Source organism: Ovis aries, chromosome 6 (genome assembly GCF_016772045.2).
Source record: "Ovis aries strain OAR_USU_Benz2616 breed Rambouillet chromosome 6, ARS-UI_Ramb_v3.0, whole genome shotgun sequence".
NCBI lineage: Eukaryota > Metazoa > Chordata > Mammalia > Artiodactyla > Bovidae > Ovis > Ovis aries.
The window spans coordinates 59,149,046-59,168,656 of NC_056059.1; the positions used below are offsets into that span (position 1 = coordinate 59,149,046).

General features: G+C 41.8%; 2 protein-coding genes across 10 annotated transcripts in view; one reads left to right on the top strand and one right to left on the bottom strand.

Moving 5' to 3' along the window:
- The window catches only part of WDR19 (WD repeat domain 19), a 107,531-nt gene that overhangs the window by 66,097 nt on the left and 21,823 nt on the right, over positions 1-19,611 (top strand). For 4 of the 8 annotated variants that reach the window (XR_009601023.1, XM_060416976.1, XM_060416977.1 and 1 more), the window contains exons 30-36: positions 1,212-1,308; positions 1,506-1,630; positions 4,678-4,759; positions 6,387-6,537; positions 8,157-8,280; positions 9,674-9,750; positions 10,077-10,201. Coding sequence is in view for 7 of the 8 variants with exons in the window: in XM_060416976.1 (XP_060272959.1) it covers positions 1,212-1,308; positions 1,506-1,630; positions 4,678-4,759; positions 6,387-6,537; positions 8,157-8,280; positions 9,674-9,750; positions 10,077-10,188 (768 nt within the window). In the remaining variant the exon portion in view is untranslated. The other 4 variants (XM_012179809.4, XM_027970932.2, XM_004009772.5 and 1 more) reach the window with 4 other exon arrangements.
- Positions 17,960-19,611, bottom strand: part of RFC1 (replication factor C subunit 1) — a 72,871-nt gene continuing 71,219 nt past the window's right edge. For both annotated transcript variants that reach the window (XM_027970935.3, XM_027970934.3), the window contains exon 25: positions 17,960-19,354. In XM_027970935.3, coding sequence (XP_027826736.1) covers positions 19,271-19,354 — 84 coding nt within the window. In that variant the 3' untranslated portion in view covers positions 17,960-19,270. The remainder of the gene's footprint in view (positions 19,355-19,611) is intronic.

Here is a 19,611-nt window from a genome sequence, read left to right on the forward strand (position 1 = left end):
CAGATACAGAAGGCTGACTGTAAGCTACACGCTGATTTTTCAGCTCTGTGGATGTCAGCACCCTAACCCCATCTTTGTTCAGGGGTCAACTGTAACTGATTTGGATACAAGGTGCTGAAAGTTGTACCTGGAGAGGATTGGCCATCCTGATCCCCGAGTCCATTTCCTATGTTTTATAGATATAAAGACACTGAGACCCAGGGAGGCCCAGGGAACCTGCCAGAGGGCACAGGTTAAACTTGCCGAACCCCCTCACCTTATATCCACTTCTAATAATCAGAAAACCAGTATCAAGTATGTGAAATTGTTTAGAGTTAAAATAGGAGTGGAAAATGGGCTCAAAAAATGTTTATAGGTGTAAAAATTTTTGAAATTTTGTGAAGTTGGTACATTGTCTCAGCATACCTTTCCATCTGAAGCACACGAGAGAGAACTCTATGGACTAGGGTTAGGAGCACAGACTCTGACGCTGGTTCAGATCCTGGCTTGGAAGAGGTGCTTTGTTTCAGTACATAATCACACCTTCCTCCCAGGGAGGGTATGAGGATTTAATAGAGCTGTTATTTCTCAAGTACTTAGAACACTGCCTGGCACATATTAAACTCTGAATAAATACATAATAAATAAATATTTGTTGACTCTTTAAAAACAAAAAGAAAAGGTTGTTTTTAAAAAATGGCCTCTTAACACAAGCTAAATTATTTTGGGGTTGTTTTTTTTTTTTTTGGCCACACTGTGCGGCATGCAGAATCTCAGTTCCCAACCAGGGATGGAACCCATGCACCACCCCTGCCCACAGTGGAAGTATGGAGTCTTAACTACTTGACCGCCAGGAAAGGCCCTCTTTATTGGGTTTTTAAAAAACAATTTTAACACTCAGCCACTGGAAAGTGAAGGGCTTCCCTGGTAGCTCAGTCAGTAAAGAATCTGCCTGCAGAGCAGGAGACCCAGGTTCGATCCCTGGGTCAGGAAAATCCCCTGGAGAAGAGAATGGCAATCCACTCCCGTATTCTTGCCTGGAAAATCCCATGGACAAAGGAGTCTGGTGGGCTGCAGTCCATGGGGTCGCAAAGAGTCGGGCCCAACTGAGTGACTGACACTTTTACTTAACTAGAAAGTAAATGTGATCCTAAATGAAAATGCAAAATTTTAGGTATTTTCCCTCATAGCTAATGCAGAATGTGATGTTTCTCTAATGGCTTGTATGTCAGGATGCCAAGTACCTGTTCCGCTTGTACATGGCCCTGAAGCAGTATCGGGAAGCCGCCCGGACCGCCGTCATCATCGCCAGGGAAGAGCAGTCTGCAGGTGGGTCCCCCAAAGCCATGGTTTACTCCCCAGAAAAGTAGTAGAAGCATGCTCCAGAAAACATGGAATTAAGTAAATCATTCTTTATTAATAACTTAATAAGACGATTTGACAAAATCCACCTGTTAAATGGTGGTCCACAGAAAGTCCTCAGATTTCATCCTTTGCAGTAATGTTGTTTACCACCTCTTTTCAAGGAAACTATCGGAATGCACATGACGTTCTCTTCAGCATGTATGCAGAACTTAAATCTCAGAAGATCAAGATTCCCTCTGAGATGGCCACCAACCTCATGATTCTGCACAGTTACATACTAGTGAGGGTGAGGCCTTTGGGTGACGTGGGACATAAGCTGGGCACCCCTCCACTGGGTTGGAGCCATCTCCCAGATCTCTATATTGTTAGCTGAAGACGCAAGATACAGGATAACTATATAATATGCTGCCTTTTGTGTACAAAAAGGCAGAAAAAAAAAAAATACAGATATTCGTCCCAAGTAAAATTAGAAATACATTTTTTTTTTTAAATTAGGAAAAATAGTTTCCTAAAGGGATCGAGGCAGAGGCGCAGCCTAGCGCTAAACCCAGTCAAGGGAGAAGAGGGAGAACAGGTCCCTCCATATAGAATATTTTTTTATATTGTCTTGCCTTTGAAGCAGATAAATGTGTTGCTTGGTCCAAAAAAAGATTTACTAAAAACATTTTTGTTTAACCAGTTTCCTAGTTTATTAATTTTAGGGTAATGAATTTTATACAATTCCACTGTGCTTTAATACTATTTCGTTTTCATCTGAATATAAAATAACACCGAGAAAATTTAGAGAATATAATGAAAAATAATTTTCCCCCTTTAAATCCATCATCAGATATAAGCTGTTAACACTGTTGTACACTATATCCTCCATGCTTCTAAAATACTTGTGTGCACCATTTTGGGGGCACCTCCCAAGTGGCTCAGTGGTAAAGAACCCACCTGCCAATGCAGGAGACGTGGTTTCGATCCTAGGGTCAGGAACGTACCCTGGAGAAGGAAGTGGCAACCCACTCCAGTATTCTTGCCTGAAAATCCCATGGACAGAGGAGCCTGGCAGGCTACGGTCCATAGGGTCGCAAAAGAGTTGGACATAACAACTAAACAGCAGCCTTTCTTTTTTTTTTATTAAGAATATATTTATGTCCAGTTGTCTGTGTTTAATTAGTGATTTTTAGTAAAAACAGAATATGCAAACCTGAAAAACTTCTATGTACAGTTTATATAACGTATGTGTGTGTATATATACATTTTATATGCACACATCTTTGTAAAAATACAGGTAGGCTCCAACTTACGTACTTGTCCAAATTTTGATTTATGTCAAAGTACGTCTTCCCATTTTAATGCTAAGTTGGTTTTCAGGCCAGTCCACAAGAGTGTATTCAGTTTGGAAGCTTCCTATGTTATAGCAGTCATGTTATGAATGACTTAGATACGAATTATGACCTATAACAGCACTGCCTAATAGAACTTCTGCAGTGATAGATGTGTCCTATATCCACTAGCCTGGCTATGGAGCACCTGAATTACACGTAATGCAGCTGACAAACTAAATTTTGAATTGTTATAATCTTAGTTTGTACTGTAGCTGCATGCGACTAGTGGCTGCCAGTTTAGGTCCCACACATCTTCTGTGCTGTGCTTCAGTCACGTCCAGCTCTTTGCAACCCCTTGGACCATAGCCCGCCAGGCTCCTCTGCCATGGAATTCTCCAGGCAAGAATACTGAGGTGCGTTGCCATTCTCTTCTCCGGGGGATCTTCCCAACCCAGGGATCGAACCCCAGTCTCCAGCATTACAGGTGGATTCTTTACCTAGTGTCTGAGCCACCAGGGAAACCCCCACAGGTCTACAGTTCCTATTGTAAGGGAAATCTGAGAATTCCAACGTGCAGCCACCAGGAGTACTTTTCCTCTTGAGCCACAGGAGGGCTCTTGTACAGAAATGACTAGAAATGGGGAAGGAGGGCTTTCTAGGCTTAGACATGAGTGGCAGCGCCAATGTGCTGAGGCACAGAATCCAGCAAAATGGAGCCTTTGGGCATGGAGGGGAGGACAGAAACAAGTTGGTGGAAGATGGGAACAAAAATTACGGGTTCCTGTTAGAAGCCCTCCAGGACAGGGCTTTCTCCCACCAAAAACCACGGGGATGGCTCTTGAGTCTTCTTTTCCTCTGGCTCTAAGAGTGGGCCCATCACTTCCCCCGGACCAGATGTCCTCCCCCGCCCTCCCCACCACTGAAGAACACCCATGTAACTTTTCCCCTCCTCTATACTCCTTTATCCCAGCACCAGATATATTCAAGATTTTTAACTGCATCTGGCATTCAAAAGGGAAACTATTAGACCTTATCAAGTAAGCACTGATATAAAAGTGTCGCAGGCCTCTTTGACACAAAGGGTTGGAGAAAGCCATCCATGTTTCAGGGGAAATGGGAGACTTGGCGTTGGTGGCTGCTTCCTCCCACAGCTGGGACAGGAACTCCGGCTGAAGGACAGCCTGGGACCTCTGCACATGGATGGCTGATCTGGGCAGTCTGAGGCCCAGGGAGTCAGTGGAAGGCGGCTTCAGGTTCAGTTAATATTTATTAATTATGTTGCAATGCTCAGTTAATTACACCATCATCCATCTGCTCAGACCTGATGGATGTTACAGCTGGGAGTTACTCTGTACTCACCCTTCGCCTTCTCACCAAATAGCACCACTTCCGACTCCCCGTCTGTCTGCTTCTCTCCATCCCCACTCCCCACCCTCTCAGGGCCGCCTCCTCTCACCTGGACAACAGCAGCAACATGGTGGTCTGGCCCTGCCAACTCCCCAGCCTCATGTCATCCTAAGAGGACCACCTCCTTGCATCACACACCCCACTCATGCTTACCTAACCTCAGGCTCTCCAGCCATCGTTGCCCCTTTGCCTCTCACAGGTAGCACCCTCTTCTCGAAACAGCCCATCCCCTCTCCTCCTGCCTCACTAACTCAGACTTCAGGTCTCACAGCAAGTTGGTAAAGTTGTTATTGTTACTCAAGCTCCCCAACAAAGGCCAGTAAAAGATGTTGAGTGATCTAGAGCAAAGTGAAAAGCAGAGTGTAGAGTAGGGTGAGGCTGGCAAGGCCGTGAGGCCAGGCAGCAGCTGCCGGAAGAAATAAGGAGACACCTCAAGTGAGTGACATGAGAGTAAGACTGCAAGAATCTCCTGACCGCCCTGTTCAGGAACACAACTGAGCTGTTTATTTGGGAGAATAAAAGGTGAATTAGTGGGTTTTTAAAAAATTGTTAATTGGAGTATACTGAGTTAGTGTTAAAAGACTCTAAGAGTCTAATGTGTCACTTATTTCAGATTCACGTGAAGAATGGAGATCATATGAAAGGAGCACGTTTGCTCATCCGGGTGGCCAACAACATCAGCAAATTTCCATCACGTGAGTCCTGAGAGGAGCCAGTTGTCCCCATTTCTGCCTGAGTGTAGCATGGTTAAGATCCAGCCTCGCTAACTCTGCCAGCCTCTCTTCTCTACACGTAGTGAGTCATTTCATCCTCACAGCCACCCCATGAAGAGGTGTAACCGGCATTCCCAAGACCACCCCCAGGTTTGATCATTCACGAGGAGGACTCATATAACTCAGCACAGAGTAGTGCTAAGGTTCAGATTTATTATGAGGAAAGGATACGAAGCAAAACCAGGAAAGGGAAAAGGTGAGGGGCAGGGCCTGGGGGTCAGGTGCCAGCACCCAAGCGCCCCCTGTGCTGTCACACTGGACACACTCAGAGCCTCCAGGCAACACGTAGCGTGTCTACCAGGGTGTACGTGACTCAGTGCCCAGGGGTGAGCATGGGGGGCTGGCCACATAGGTACCCCCTGATGAGCAGGTACCCAGCCTTGGCTCCCAGAAAGCAGATGCTCAGTATAAACGCCATTGTTTGTACCGAGGGCAGGCACAGGGAACCATTCATTCCCTGCCCTGGAAATGGTGGGAACTCTCCCAAAATCCAAGCTCCAGGTTCAAGCAGGTCTTTTTCAGGTTACCAGGCTCCAGTTTGCACACGTGTCCTATTTTCTCTACTTTATAGATAAGCAAACTTGGGTTAAAGAAGTGAGGTGGCACGTGCCCACGATCATACCGTCAGCTAATAAGTCTTACTCTGTGTTCTCAACCACTGTAGGTCCCTGCCTCTGAAAGAGGTCCCAGTATTCTAAGACATGTCGTTATAACATTTTTCCATGATTAGATTTTGTCACATTCTATGACAGGGTCAATTTTTTCTATAAAGCATCAGATATCGAAGGCTTGGGGCTTTGTGGGCCAGTCTCTGCCATTTTGGCCTGAACCGCACGTAAATGAGCACAGCTGTGTTCCAACAGAACTTCATTCTTTTGCATACTAAAATCTGAACTTCCTATAACTTTCACGTCACAAATTATTATTCTTTTGATTTTTTTCCAACCATTTAAAAATGTAAAAGCCCATGGACCATACAAAAACAGAGGGCCAGATTTAGCTCACAGGTCACAGTTCACCCCGTTCTTTAAATGAGTTCATTTTTGTTACATGAAAAAGACGAAATAACTGTATGTGGCTGGCAAAGGGTGTGCTAGACAGGCACTCTGCTGATTGCTGGTGGGAACAAACATTGTCTGTCCAGAAAGCAGTTTGACAATTTGCACTGAGTGAGTGCAAGTTTATGTGTGTATTTTTTAAGTTATGCTATTTGACCCAATAAATCGACTTCTAGGTATCTGTCCTGAAGAAACCAGTGCACTCAGGTTAGTGCATAAAGTTGTTAATCTCCCCACTCATTCATCAGCTGTCCTGTCAAATGCAGAACTTTTATCTTCGAGGCAGGAAAGGAAACATGCCAAAGGTTACCTCAAGGGAGTGTGGGGCCCCGTGTTAACAGCAAAACACAGTCTCACCAGAGGAAAGACACCCGATTCCACCGCTGTGCCCTTTCCTCCTCAAACAGTCCATCACAGGTTCTTTGCCAGTAATGGCAGATTGAGAGAGGCGATCCTGGCATCATGCCAGTGCTCCTCCATTTGCTTTGCAGACATCGTACCCATCCTGACATCCACTGTGATCGAGTGTCACAGGGCCGGCCTGAAGAACTCGGCCTTCAGTTTCGCAGCCATGCTGATGAGGCCCGAGTACCGCAACAAGATAGACGCCAAATACAAAAAGAAGATCGAGGCGATGGTCAGGTATGTGGGGACAACCATTCCTACTGTCTGATCACAAGTATATTTTTCAGAACACAGCTACTAATGTGTGGACTGAATAAGAACACAGATTGGGGATAACAATTAGGATTGTACTCAGCTATCAGGAGCAGGAAACCCAGCGACGACCTGAATAAGTCAGGATTTGTTTGACTCATACACAAGGTGTTGCAGTCCCAGGCTGGTACCTCTGTCCTGCTTATCACCAAGGACAAAAAAAGTTCCCGCCTCACAGCTGCACAGCTGTGGTTGTCTGACATCACGTACCCTGTTCAAGGCAGCAAGAAAGAAGTAGGGAAATCCAAAGACGAGAAGGTTTTTGCCTTGTTAGTTAGGAAAGACATTGCGTTTACCTCTTACTGGCTAGTCCTCTGCTGCGTGGCTCCTTCTAGCTGCGATGCATATTTCTGAGTAAAAACAAAGCTCTGCTGGCCAGGATGGCTGTTAGGTAGACAGCAAACACTGTCGGCCACGGAAGGACAAAGAGTGAATGCTTCTCAGTGTAAACAACTTGGTAATTACACAGCCTATTGCCAAGAGAGTTCATTTCCAAAGCCTGTGTAGCTCCAAAGGCACACAAGTCACAGCCCCGCTTCAGAAAGCAGTACAGTGATCTGACTCTCTGTAGGGAAACTCAGGGAACGTAGCGCTCAACTTTACAAAAGAAGGTAGTTGCAATCACGTGGTAATTCTGGGGCCACAGTGATGACATTTGGGGCGCCTGTTAGTCCCATTTTGGCCAGGGAACTCGGGTGTACTTGCCTGCTGACCCAGAACCCCCATGTCAGCCAAGCGCGACGGCTGCGCCCGTAGCGGCAAAGGGAAACCAGGTACCGCTGACTGCTAGCTGGGCTCACGGCACACAACTCTCACCTGGATGGGCTACATGGACCGCTCCCGATAAGCCTAAGGCGCTTCAGGCCAAATCATCAGGACCGAGCATGCCTGCCAGCGTGGGAAATGAAGTGGGGAGAAAATGCTAAGGCATAGACCCCCAGGTTCATGCCACACCAGCCTGGTGCCAGTTTGGGGAGGCACTGGATCTCGCCCCACACGAGTGCTCTATAGCTGTGAGGTCTGCTGTGGTAGCCACTGGACATAGGGCTATTTACGTTGAAAAGTGAATAAAATGTAAAAGTTTCTCACACTACCCACATTCCAAGCACTCATAGCTGTATGTGGCTCCTAGCTACCATATTGGTGAGCACACAATTCGAACATAGCCGCCAGCACGGAAAGTTGTGTTGCACAGCCCTAGACAGCCTTTACCACTTCAGAACACAGAGCGAAGTAGCGGGCTCACTGCTCCAGTGATCTGGGAGACAGGGTACAGCCAGACCCAGGCATGCTTTCTGCACATACTGTGCTGTGGCCTCTACCCACCCCCACCAGAGGCCGCCCGTGGAATGCAACGGTCTGAACCACGCTCATTCCTCTTGCTCCTCCTCGGGCTGGCGCATGGGCCCATAGTCTCTAGCTTGTGTATCTAGTCTCAGGACCTGATTATGCTGGCTCATGGGCCCATAGTCTCTAGCTTGTATCTCTAGTCTCAGGACCTGATTATGAAGAAACAGGTGCATTCATGTGACTCTTCCTCACAGGAGACCTGATACATCCGAGACAGAAGAGGCCACAACCCCATGTCCCTTCTGCGAATTTCTCCTCCCAGAGTGTGAACTCCTCTGTCCTGGGTGTAAAAATAACATCCCATATTGCATTGCAACAGTAAGTTTCTTTATCATTTCCCTTTCTTTACATATATATAATCTATAGCCCGCTTGAATACTTGATGTGTTAACACATTCTTTGCTTCCGAAATAATCTTACCTCTCAAATTTCCTGCAACATTTAGCATATAATTGCATGATCAACAAAGCTGAAAGTTGTATTCAAGGCATATAATAACTTAAGTATGAGCCCCTGCAGAGCAGGAGAGCCCAGAGTTGGAGATCAGATGGTCCTGGGCTTAGATCCTCTTTCTGCCACATACTGGCTGTATAACTTGGTGCGCTTTGCCTTTTACCTCACTAGGTCCCTCCATCATAATCTCTCGTCTATTGAGATGAACTGCAGGTTGACCAGAGAATGAATATGAAGTCTTAATTCAATACCTGGCATGCTGTAGCACTTAAGTGGTGATTTTTACTATAAACTTTAATATTAAGACCTATTATTCAGTTCAGTTCAGTCGCTCAGTCATGTCCAACTCTTTGTGACCGCATGAACTGCAGCATGCCAGGCCTCCCTGTCCATCACCCAACTCCTGGAGTCCACCTAAAACTATGTCCAATGAGTCGGTGATGCCATCCAACCATCTCATCCTCTGTAGTCCTCCTCTCCTCCTGCCCTCAATCTTACCCAGCATCAGGGTCTTTTCAAATGAGTCAGCTCTTTGCATTAGGTGGCCAAAGTATTGGAGTTTCAGCTTCAAAATCAGTCCTACCAATGAACACCTAGGACTGATCTCCTTTAGGATTGACTGGTTGGATCTCCTTGCAGTCCAAGGGACTCTCTAGAGTCTTCTCCAACACCACAGTTCAAAAGCCTCAATTCTTGGGCACTCAGCTTTCTTTATAGTCCAATTCTTACATCCATACATGACCACTGGAAAACCATAGCCCTGACTAGATGGACCTTTGTTGACAAAGTAATATCTCTGCTTTTTAATATGCTGTCTAGGTTGGTCATAACTTTTCTTCCCAGGAGTAAGCGTCTTTTAATTTCATGGCTGCAATCACCATCTGCAGTGATTTTGGAGCCCAGAAAATAAAGCCAGCCACTGTTTCCACTGTTGTCCTCATCTATTTAAAACTAAGACCTATTATTAGAAAATATTAAAATGTTTGTTCATCACTAGACTAACATAAGCTTTATTTTAAATGAAAATAAATTTAGGTAATGTCACAATACTGAAGATGATTCTTTTATACACAAATTTGATAAAATCTGGCTTTAGTCCTTTTGATGTCATCTCTTCTTCTTAATCAATTACCTACCTATCATTATTATTATATCATGATTTAGAGGTTTGGCTTTTAACTGTAACCATGTATTGTAATTGAGTAACATGGGAAATTTGAACAAAGATGAGGTTTACTCTTCAATGTACTGTTTCCAGGGTCGACATATGTTGAAGGATGATTGGACGGTGTGTCCACATTGTGACTTCCCTGCTCTGTACTCAGAATTCAAGGTGTAAGTTGTATCATTTCACTTAGTCATACAGACTTATTATCAAAAAATAGACCTTTTATTCAGCCAGTTTCTACTGAGGTCTCTTTATTTGTTCATTTCCTAAAAATCTCTAAAGACTCAAATTGTCTTCTTGGGAGAATCTTCTATGACTTCTGAGAACATTTTCCTTAAAGGGACTACTGCATAAGACTGAATGTTCCTAATTCTTAAGTTGTGTGATGAACGTGTACTAAGACATAGAAAGGAACAGTTTTTCGTATCACAATAATGCAAAGGTAAAGGAATATTATATATTTAATCTACTCTGCCTTTCCCTCCCCAAACAGCATGTTAAGCACTGAAAGCACATGTCCTATGTGTTCAGAAAGATTAAGCTTGGATCAACTGAAAAAAACCTCTGACTGTACACAGTACCTGCGGACAGAAGTGGAGCAATGAGCGGCATGTGCGAGTAAGTACCAGGTCATCCACTCACCTTCTCAGGGCACGGGATCCACAGGGCAGACACAGCTTTACAGTGTGTTCTGCCGTTGGTTCCTTTTTGTGCATCATGGAACCTGTCAGATTTGAACAACAAACTAAAATGCAGGTTGTACAGTCTCCATGGTGACAAAGGTTATTTGACCGAACAGCATCATGGATTCCAACCGGAGTGTATTTTATCAAGTCACATGGGTTTCTTTTTAACCAGTTCATTAAAACTATAGCTAGCTGTTAAAATGGAGATTGTTTTAGTTTGTAACTCAGGAGAGTAATTGTAAAAATTTTTGTTTCCAGAGACCTGAAAAATTCCCATTTTTCCTTCCAAGTTTCATTTTTGTTGCATAGAAGCAGCACATAACCCTTCCACTCTCCACTGGGAAGAACCTATTCATGTGGCTACACACACTGCAGGGGAGGCGGGGAAATGCAGTCTCTATCTGGGAAGCCAAAAGCCCCTGCCAAAAGCTCTTCTCGGTTTTCACAAAACCTGTTCTTGCATTCCTTTACTCCCTCAGTAAACTGCAGCTCCATCCAACCAGCTGATCAGGATGGAAACCTGGAAACCCCCAGTCACCCAGTCCATGGTCAGGTCCTTTCAGTCCACCTCCAGTGTAGCTGGCTCCCTTCCACAGGTGGAGCTTTTGATTGCAAGTGAAAACACAGAGGCCCCAGCCTCTTCCTCTACTTATTGCAGCCCCACTGGCCTTTCGCTGTTCCTTGGACTCCAAACTGCTTCCTCTACAGCACCTGCAGTCTCTCATATTCCCGCCAGCACCATAAAGAGTTCTAGTTTCCCCTCATCCTCACCAACTCCTGTTACTGTCTGCCTTCTTGATTACAGGCATCCTAGTAGGTGTGAAGTGGTATCTCACTGTGGTTTGATTTGCATTTCCCTAATGATACTAATGTTGAGCATCTTTTCATGGGCTTGTTGGCCACTTGTATATCTTCTTTAGAGAACTGTTCAAATCATTTGCCCATTTTTTAACTGGGTATTTCATCTTTTCATTGAATTATAAGAATCCTTAATATATTCTTATTTGTAGATATCTTCTAGATAGTATCCTTTAATGTACTCAAGTTTTTATTTTGATGAAGTCCAATTTATCTGTTTTTTTTTTCCTTTGGTTGCTTGGTGTTATGTCTAAGAAGCCATTGCTTAATCCTGGATCACAAAGGTTTTACAGTTACATTTCCTTCTAAGAGTTTTATAGTTATTGCTCTTGTATTTATGTCTTCAGTCTATTTTTGTGTATGATGTGTGGTAGGGACCCCAATTCCTTCTTCTGCATGTGGATGGCCAGATATGTCAGCACCATTTGTTGAAAAGGCTGTTCCTTTCCTGTTATTACCAGATGATTGTCTTATTATATAAGTTCTTTATTTGTTATGTCCTAGATGTCTTCATCAAATTTATTTTGCAGATATTTTCTCCCACTGTGGCTTCCCAATTCTTTTTCTTAATTTATGTATTATCTGAGTTGGTTTACAATGTTGTATCAGTTTCAGGTGTACAGCAAAGTGAATCAGTTATACATATATTTAGTGGTCTTCTGATGAGCGGAAGATTTTGATGAACTATATCTTAGCAATTTATCTTATTGTTATGACTGTCTGTGTCTAAGAAAATATTTTCCTACTTGGAAGTCAGGTGCATATTCGCCTATGTTAGGTCTGTGATCCATCCTGAAGTTATTTTTGTTTACAGTGTGAGGTAGGGATTGAGATTTCTTTCCGCCTCAAGTAGATATCTACTCTTCCAACAGCATTTGTTGAAAAGTCTTTCCTCATTGAACTGCTTGCATGCCTTTATTGAAAATCAGTTGGGTTTTCAGTATGTATGTCCCATATTTTTATACTACACTGTCTTGATTACTGTGACTTTATAATATATCTTAGAGCCAGGTATTGTGTATCCTACAACTTTGTCATCTTTTCCAAGATTGTTTTGACTACTCTTTTCTTTCCATTTCTCTATAAAATTTTAGAATCAGCTTGTCAGATTCTGTTTTAAAAGCTTGCTCAAATTATGATTGGGATCCATTTATTTTTCTGTTGCTACATAACATATTATCACATATTTAGCATCCTAATATGTATTTAATATCTCAACTTTTTGAGGTATAATTAATCATCTTGTGTTAGTATTAGGCATACAACATAATGATTTTGTGTTTATATTAGGAAATGATTACCACAGTAATTAACACCCATCACTACACACAGTTAACAGGGTTTTTTTGAGAACTTTTAATATCTACTCTCTTAGCAACTTCCAGATATATAGTATTGTTAACTTATAATCACCACGCTGTACACTACATACCTGGGGTTTATTTGTAACCAGAATTTTATACCTTTCAGCCACGTTCATTCCTGGGCCTCTGACAACCAACAAACTGTTCTGCATCTGTGAGTTCAGTGGGGTTTTTTTAACTACACATATAAGTAAGATGGGGATTCCCTGGTAGCTCAGACAGTAGAGAGTCTGCCTGCAATGCAGGAGACCCAGGTTCAATCTCTGAGTTGGGAAGATCCCCTGGAGAAAGAAATGGCAACCCACTCCAGTATTCTTGCCTGGAAAATCCCTTGGACAGAGGAGCCTGGTGGGCTACCGTCCATGGGATCCCAAAGAGACACGACCGAGCAACTTCACTTTCACTTTTCATAAGTAGATAGTACAGGTACCTGTCTCTTATTTCATTTAGCATAATGCCCTCAAGGTCCATCCGTGTTGTTGCAAACAGCAGTATTGCCTTCTTTTGTATATGTATATACACAAGATATACACCACATATATTTTGTTGAGGGCTTTTGCAACTATGTTCAGAGACACTGGCCTGTAATTTTCTTTTTTGTAGTTTCCTTGTCTGGTTTTGGTATCAAATGAGTTTGAAAAAGTTTGAGAAGGTAATTCTTTAAATACTTGGTAGAATTCACCAGTGAAGCCATCTAGTCCTAGATTTTTTAAATTACTGATTCAATCTCCTTTACAGTAATTGGCCTATTTTTTTAATTTCCTCACGATTCAGTCTTATAAGGTTGTGTGTTTCTAGGAATTTATCCATTTCTTCTAAGTTGTGCATTTTGCTGGCCTTATAGTGTTTCATATAAGTCTCTTACAATCTTTTGTATTTCCATGTTGTTGAATATCATATCCCTTCCTTCATTTCTGAGTCCCCTTTTTTTCTTGGTGAGTCTAGCTAAAGGTTTATTATCTTTTGAGAAACAAAAAACAGCTATTAGTTTCATTGAACTTTCCTATTGTCTTTTTAGTCTCCATTTCATTTATTTCTGCTCTGAAATTTCCTTCCACTAACTTTGGGCTTAGCTTGTTCATTTTCTAGGTTCTTAAGGTGGAAAGTTAGGCTATTTGAGATCATTCTTTTTCCTTAATGTAGGTATTTATTGTTGAGTTTCTTTTCAGAAGTGAAGTGTTTTTGTTTTTGTTGTGTTTGGTTTGCTGTAGAGTTGTCCCTCAGTATTCGTGGGGGATTGGTTCTAGGACCCCTAGTGGATACCAACATCCACGGATGCTCAAGCCCCTTATTTACAATGGTGTAGTATTTGCATAAAACCTATACACATCTTCCCATACACTTTAAATCACCTCTGCTGCTGCTAAGTCACTTCCGTTGTGTCCAACTCTGTGCAACCCCCATAGATGACAGCCCACCAGGCTCCTCCGTCCCTGGGATTCTCCAGGCAAGAACACTGGAGTGGGTTGCCATTTCCTTCTCTAATGCATGAAAGTGAAAAGTGAAAGTGAAGTCGTAGATTACTTATATAACTGAATACAATGTAAATGCTATATAAAAAGCTGTCAGCATGTGGCAAATTCACATTTTGCCTTTTGGAACTTTTTGGTACTTCTCCTGAATTTTTTTGATCCATGATTGGTTGGATCTGTGAATACAGAACCCATAGATATGGAGGGTCAACAATATTGCCATTTTCAAGATTTTTTTTCTTCTTGATTTCCTCTGTGACCTCAGTGGTTGCTGAGTGGTATGTTTTAATTTCTACATATTTGTAAATTTTCCAGTTTTCTTGAAGTTGATTTCTAGTTTTGTATTTCTGTGGTCAGAAAAGATGTTTGATGTGATTTCAGTCTTCTAAATTTAAGACTTGTTTTGTGGCCTGACATGTGATCTGTCCACTTATGCTTGTTTAGTCTATCTGGTGAAACACATCATTTAAGACCAATGTTTACTCACTAATTTTCTGTCAAAGGCAGATTTATTCACTGATGAAAGTGGGGGAGTGAAGTCCCCTACCATTATGATATTGCTCCTTCTTCCTTGAGATATGTTAATATTTGCTTTATATTTACAAATGTTATATCCTCTTGTGGACTGATCCCTTTATCAGTATATAATGGCCTTCTTTGTCCTTTATTACAGTCTTTGTTTTCAAGTCTATTGTGTCTAACTATAGCTATTCCAGGTTTCTTTCGATTTCCCTATCTTTTTCCATTCCAGTCTGTGTGTCCTTAGAGTGGAGTCTAGTAGGCTGCCTACAGATGGATCTTGGTTTTAATCTATTCTCTTTTGATCAGAGAATTTATAGTTAAATAGTTACTGATAGATACGGACTTACTACCATTTTGTTTTCTGGCTGTTATTCCTTTGTTCTTGCTCCTTTCTCTCCTTTTGTGACTTGACAGTTTTCTGTAGTTGTATGCTTAGATTCTTTTGTCTACTATAGGTTTTGCTTTGTGGATATCATGCTGCTGCTGCTAAGTCGCTTCAGTCGTGTCCGACTCTGTGCGACTCCATAGACGGCAGCCCACCAGGCTCCCCCGTCCCTGGGACTCTCCAGGCAAGAACCCTGGAGTGGATACCATAAGAAGACTGACGTAAAATGCAATAGTCTATTTGAAGCTGATAACAACTTAAGTTCAAATGCATTTTTACTCTCCTTATCCACACTGTTTCTGACATCACAGTTTACATCTTTGACTCTTGAGAGTCCCTTGGACTGCAAGGAGATCCAACCAATCCATGCTAAAGGAGATCAGTCCTGGGTGTTCACTGGAAGGACTGATGTTGAAGCTGAAACTCCAATACTTTGGCCACCTGATGCTGGGAAAGATTGAGGGCAGGAGGAGAAGGAGACGACAGAGGATGAGATGGTTGGATGGCATCACTGACTCAATGGACATGGGTTTGAGTGAACTCCGGGAGTTGGTAATGGACAGGGAGGCCTGGCATGCTGCGGTTCATAGGGTCGCAAAGAGTCAGACACGACCGAGCAACTGAACCTTATGTATCATTAACAAATTACTGTAGTTAGAAAGCCTTTGCATTATGAGAAGGATATCTATAGAATAGTTTATATACATAGTTTATTCACTTTATGGATATCATAAAACATTATTAGTTATTTTTACTCTTGTTTAACTTTCACACTAGTTATAAGTACCTTTCATTAGTCTGAATTTGTATTTACTTTTACCATTGAGATTTACAATTTCATATATCTCCCTATTATTAAGTAGTGCCCTTGCATTTCAGCTTAAAGAAGTCCCTTTAACATTTCTGTAAGGCCAGTCTAGTGGTGATGAACCTCTAGCTTTTCCTTGTCTGGAAAATTCTTTCTCTCTCCTTTAGTTCTGAAGGGTGGCTTTGCCAGAAAAACTGTTCTTGACAGGCAGTTTTATTCTTTCAGCACTTTACAGGCTAGCAGAGAATGGCCTGATGTTGTCAAAGCTTCTCCTGAAAAATCTGCTGACATTCTTATGGGGAGGAGGAGGTTCCCTTGTACATAACAAGTTATCTTTTGCTGCTTTTAAGATTCTTTCCTTGTCTTTAACTTCTGGCAGTTTAACTGTAATGTGTCTTGGCATGGGTCTCTTTGGGTTGAGTCGCTGAGCACTAACTTTGCATTTCCTCATTCTTCTCAGTAAGGTGGCTGTTGTTAACATCATCCTTATTTTATAACGAGGTTCAACAACCTGCCCATACAATTTTAGTCAACTGAAAGGCCAAGACTGAAACTCAGTACTAATTACAGACTGAAAATTTCTCACCTACATGTAGTGATCCTGCTTCACAATCCAGAAATGAGCAAAATATCTTTACCATGCTTAGCTTCATTACTGAATGCCAGTTTATTATTTGAAACCCTTATAAAAGCATATGAGGTTTTTGGGGTTTTTTTTGGCCTTTTTAGGTATAATGATCCTGAGAAGACAACGTTTTTCCACAAGAGGCTGTGTTTCTGCCCCTGGCAGATTAAGGATGGTTCTTTCTGGATACATAAAAAATAAAGTCACATCTCCAGGTCACTACTTTGAACTTCTGTAGAGTGACAGTGATATATAACATGCTATTTTTTATACTTTGTATATTTCCTCTTCTGAGTCTTACATATTCAATACTCTGTACTGTTAATAGTAACCTATAACATAATTGTAACCTATAACATAATTGTAAATATTCAGCTTTTTGATATCTTTTATATTTTGAAATATCCCCTTTAAAATAAACTTACTAAATATTTGTAATGTTTTCCTGTATTTAAAGACAGAAAAAGAAATCAAGTAGCTTTGAAACACTGAAGTTTAGACAGCACAGATGTTAACAGTGTTAAAAAGTTTAAAGTGAGAGGCTTACACAAATCAAGGCTATTTAGCAGAATCAATCCTAGAATAAAAACATCAAAAATCAGTAAAATCAATATTTGAAAGAATGAGTGAAACTATAAGCTTATGTTTCCTGAGCCATTATACTATGTAGTACAGAATTGCTGTCAAAAGTTAAATCATTTGACATAGGCTGTAGATGTACGTTATTCAGTATCTTCCCCAAGGTGGCCCTGAGGGTTCCTTCCCCATAGTATAGTACCCCCCATACTATACAGGTGAGTATATACTTCCTTGCCATCCAAAACCAAAGTACCAAAGTCTGAGCAGAGACAAGGTCATGTAGCCTAACTCTGAATGTATCAGATGATACAATTTTACAGGGTAGCCACCAGCATCCTGAGCATTACAGAGGTACCTAGGTGCCTAGGGTAGAAACCAAAGTGCCAATGACGTTTTATGGCACCAGGTATCCATATGAATACCTCCAACTTTATAATCTCTTTTTTCCTCCCAAAGGCTGGCTAGAGGCCTTGGCCTTACTTACTAAGTGATACAAGTCATTATCATTAAACCTACCCATAAGAGGCTTAGACATTCACTAATGAACATAATTGTACCAAAACTTATTTAGGAAGATACTCTTCCCAATACATACACCAGTATACTCCTTGTTAATAACTTCAAGAGGCCCAATAATGCTGCAAATAAAAGACTGACAAAACTTAAAAGATGAAGGGTAAAGTAGTAGAAGTAGTAATAAACTAGCAGTTTCTTACAGACTACCAAATAGCCAAGATTCCGTGGATTTCAAAAAAAGAAAGTGTGCTGCAAGGATGATGTGTGGCCTCCAGGGGCTCCAATAAGGATTTGCTGGTTGCTCCAAATCATATTGAACAAGTAAAGGACACAACCTGCTGACCTGGGTGCAAGGAGATTACAATTATAGTCTTTTTCCCGGGGAGCACAGAGCAAGTTAACAGATACAACTTGCATATCCAAAAGTGATAGAAGAATATGCTTAAGAAATTTATGCTCACCCCACTGGTGAGGTGAGGCAGGCATCAATCAAGGAAATCTTCACTGAAGCAGAAGTTTCAAACAGGGCTTTAACAAAAAAAGGGACATGGCTCAGTAGGCAAAGGCTTAAGGAAACATTTTATTCCCATAATGAACTTAATCTACATGGAAGACGTTTTTCACACTGGTAAATACATTTTAAATGTCTCAAGACTTAATCTTGTTATAGAGGTGAGAGAGACAATCAATCAGTTCCCTAAAGGCTGGGAACAGATTCCAGATTTTACATTCCTTTTAACACATACCTCACAGAAGTAGCACATACCTCTGAGCATTTACTGACAAGATTAAATAATCGCTAGACACCCAAACTCCAGGCTGGTTCCACAGCCTCAAGGCTCCTCAACAAGTGCAGCTGCAGGTACAATCTAAAATCCCAGCAGGGTTTGTGGAGCCTGTGAGGACAGAACTGGCTCTCCCAAGGACAGAGTCAACAAAAGCCTGTGTTCATTTTGTCCGAAACCAGAGGAAGATAAAAGTCTGAGCCAGCCTAGGCCTTTCTGGTTTGAACCTGATGAGCTGAAACTCTGGAAGGTTAGGAATGTCTGACAATCCTTTTGCAGCCACAATACCCGCTAGTAAAAACAAAGAGACCTCTCCATGAAATTCTGTTCACAGCAGAGGTGTGTGTGGTTGACTTTCACAGGGGAACAATGTTTGGAATGAGAGTTTGACTCTTCAACTGCAAAAGTTACATGTTTTACACAAGAGGTTAGTAGGAATATAGTTAGCTTTTGTATCCAATCATTTGCAAATTAGTAAGGAAAAATATACCAACATAATATTTTATTGTACAAGATAACAATCTTAAGAATCTGTACATGTAGCCTGTGAAACATTTTTATTCCTAGTTTATATTTTGCAAGATATTTGACAATATACAAAGAAAACCCAGTTCTAGGTGGTGATTACTTTGTATTATGGTTCATTTACAGAAGTTCACCACGTTCTAGTAACAATGCTTTTAAAAATCGGGACTGGTCCCACACTGGCCATCAGGACAAACTCGCAAGCCTACAAAAGCCGCCTCACTACCTCTGTTCCCAGACATATTCCTCTCGACTAAAAATCTGACTCCAAAGCCCACACGCAGTTTCTAATTCTGATTATACAGTCATTTTGAAGTACAATCTTGTTAGACTGACAGGGGACAGTGGAGGACCTACACAGTCCTAATAACCTCTATAAGAGGTGTACATCAGCCTACCAGTTACATCCTTCTAGCTGTACCACCGTTTATTTGCAATGAGACCATGAGGTTCTCCCATTACACTAAAACATGGTTCCTTTGGAAAAACAAGATATTCTCTAAGACCAGCTGAGACTGGTCAGCAGGGTAAGCAAAAAGTAGCTGTCAACAGTGAAAGAGTTTCATTTCTTTGAACTTTTTCCTTTTCCTTTTCTGGACTCCTTATCTTTTTCTGATTTTGAAGGCTTTGAAGATTTTGTCTTTTTCTGTTGGGAGGGAAAGATGCACAGAATAGTTAGCATTTGTGTGTATGGCCAAGTTGATCTCTACAATAAATCAAATCTTTATTGGCAACTTAATAAAGAAACAAGGCTGCAAACACCTATATCCTGAGCTGTGGCTACCCTTGATGAGCTTACTAACAACTGGCTAGGTGTGTGGCCTTTAAACTACTGAAAAGCTATTTAGCCTCTAGAACTAGAATATGTTCCCCAATATGCAGTTTCTTAGACTTCAGGTATAG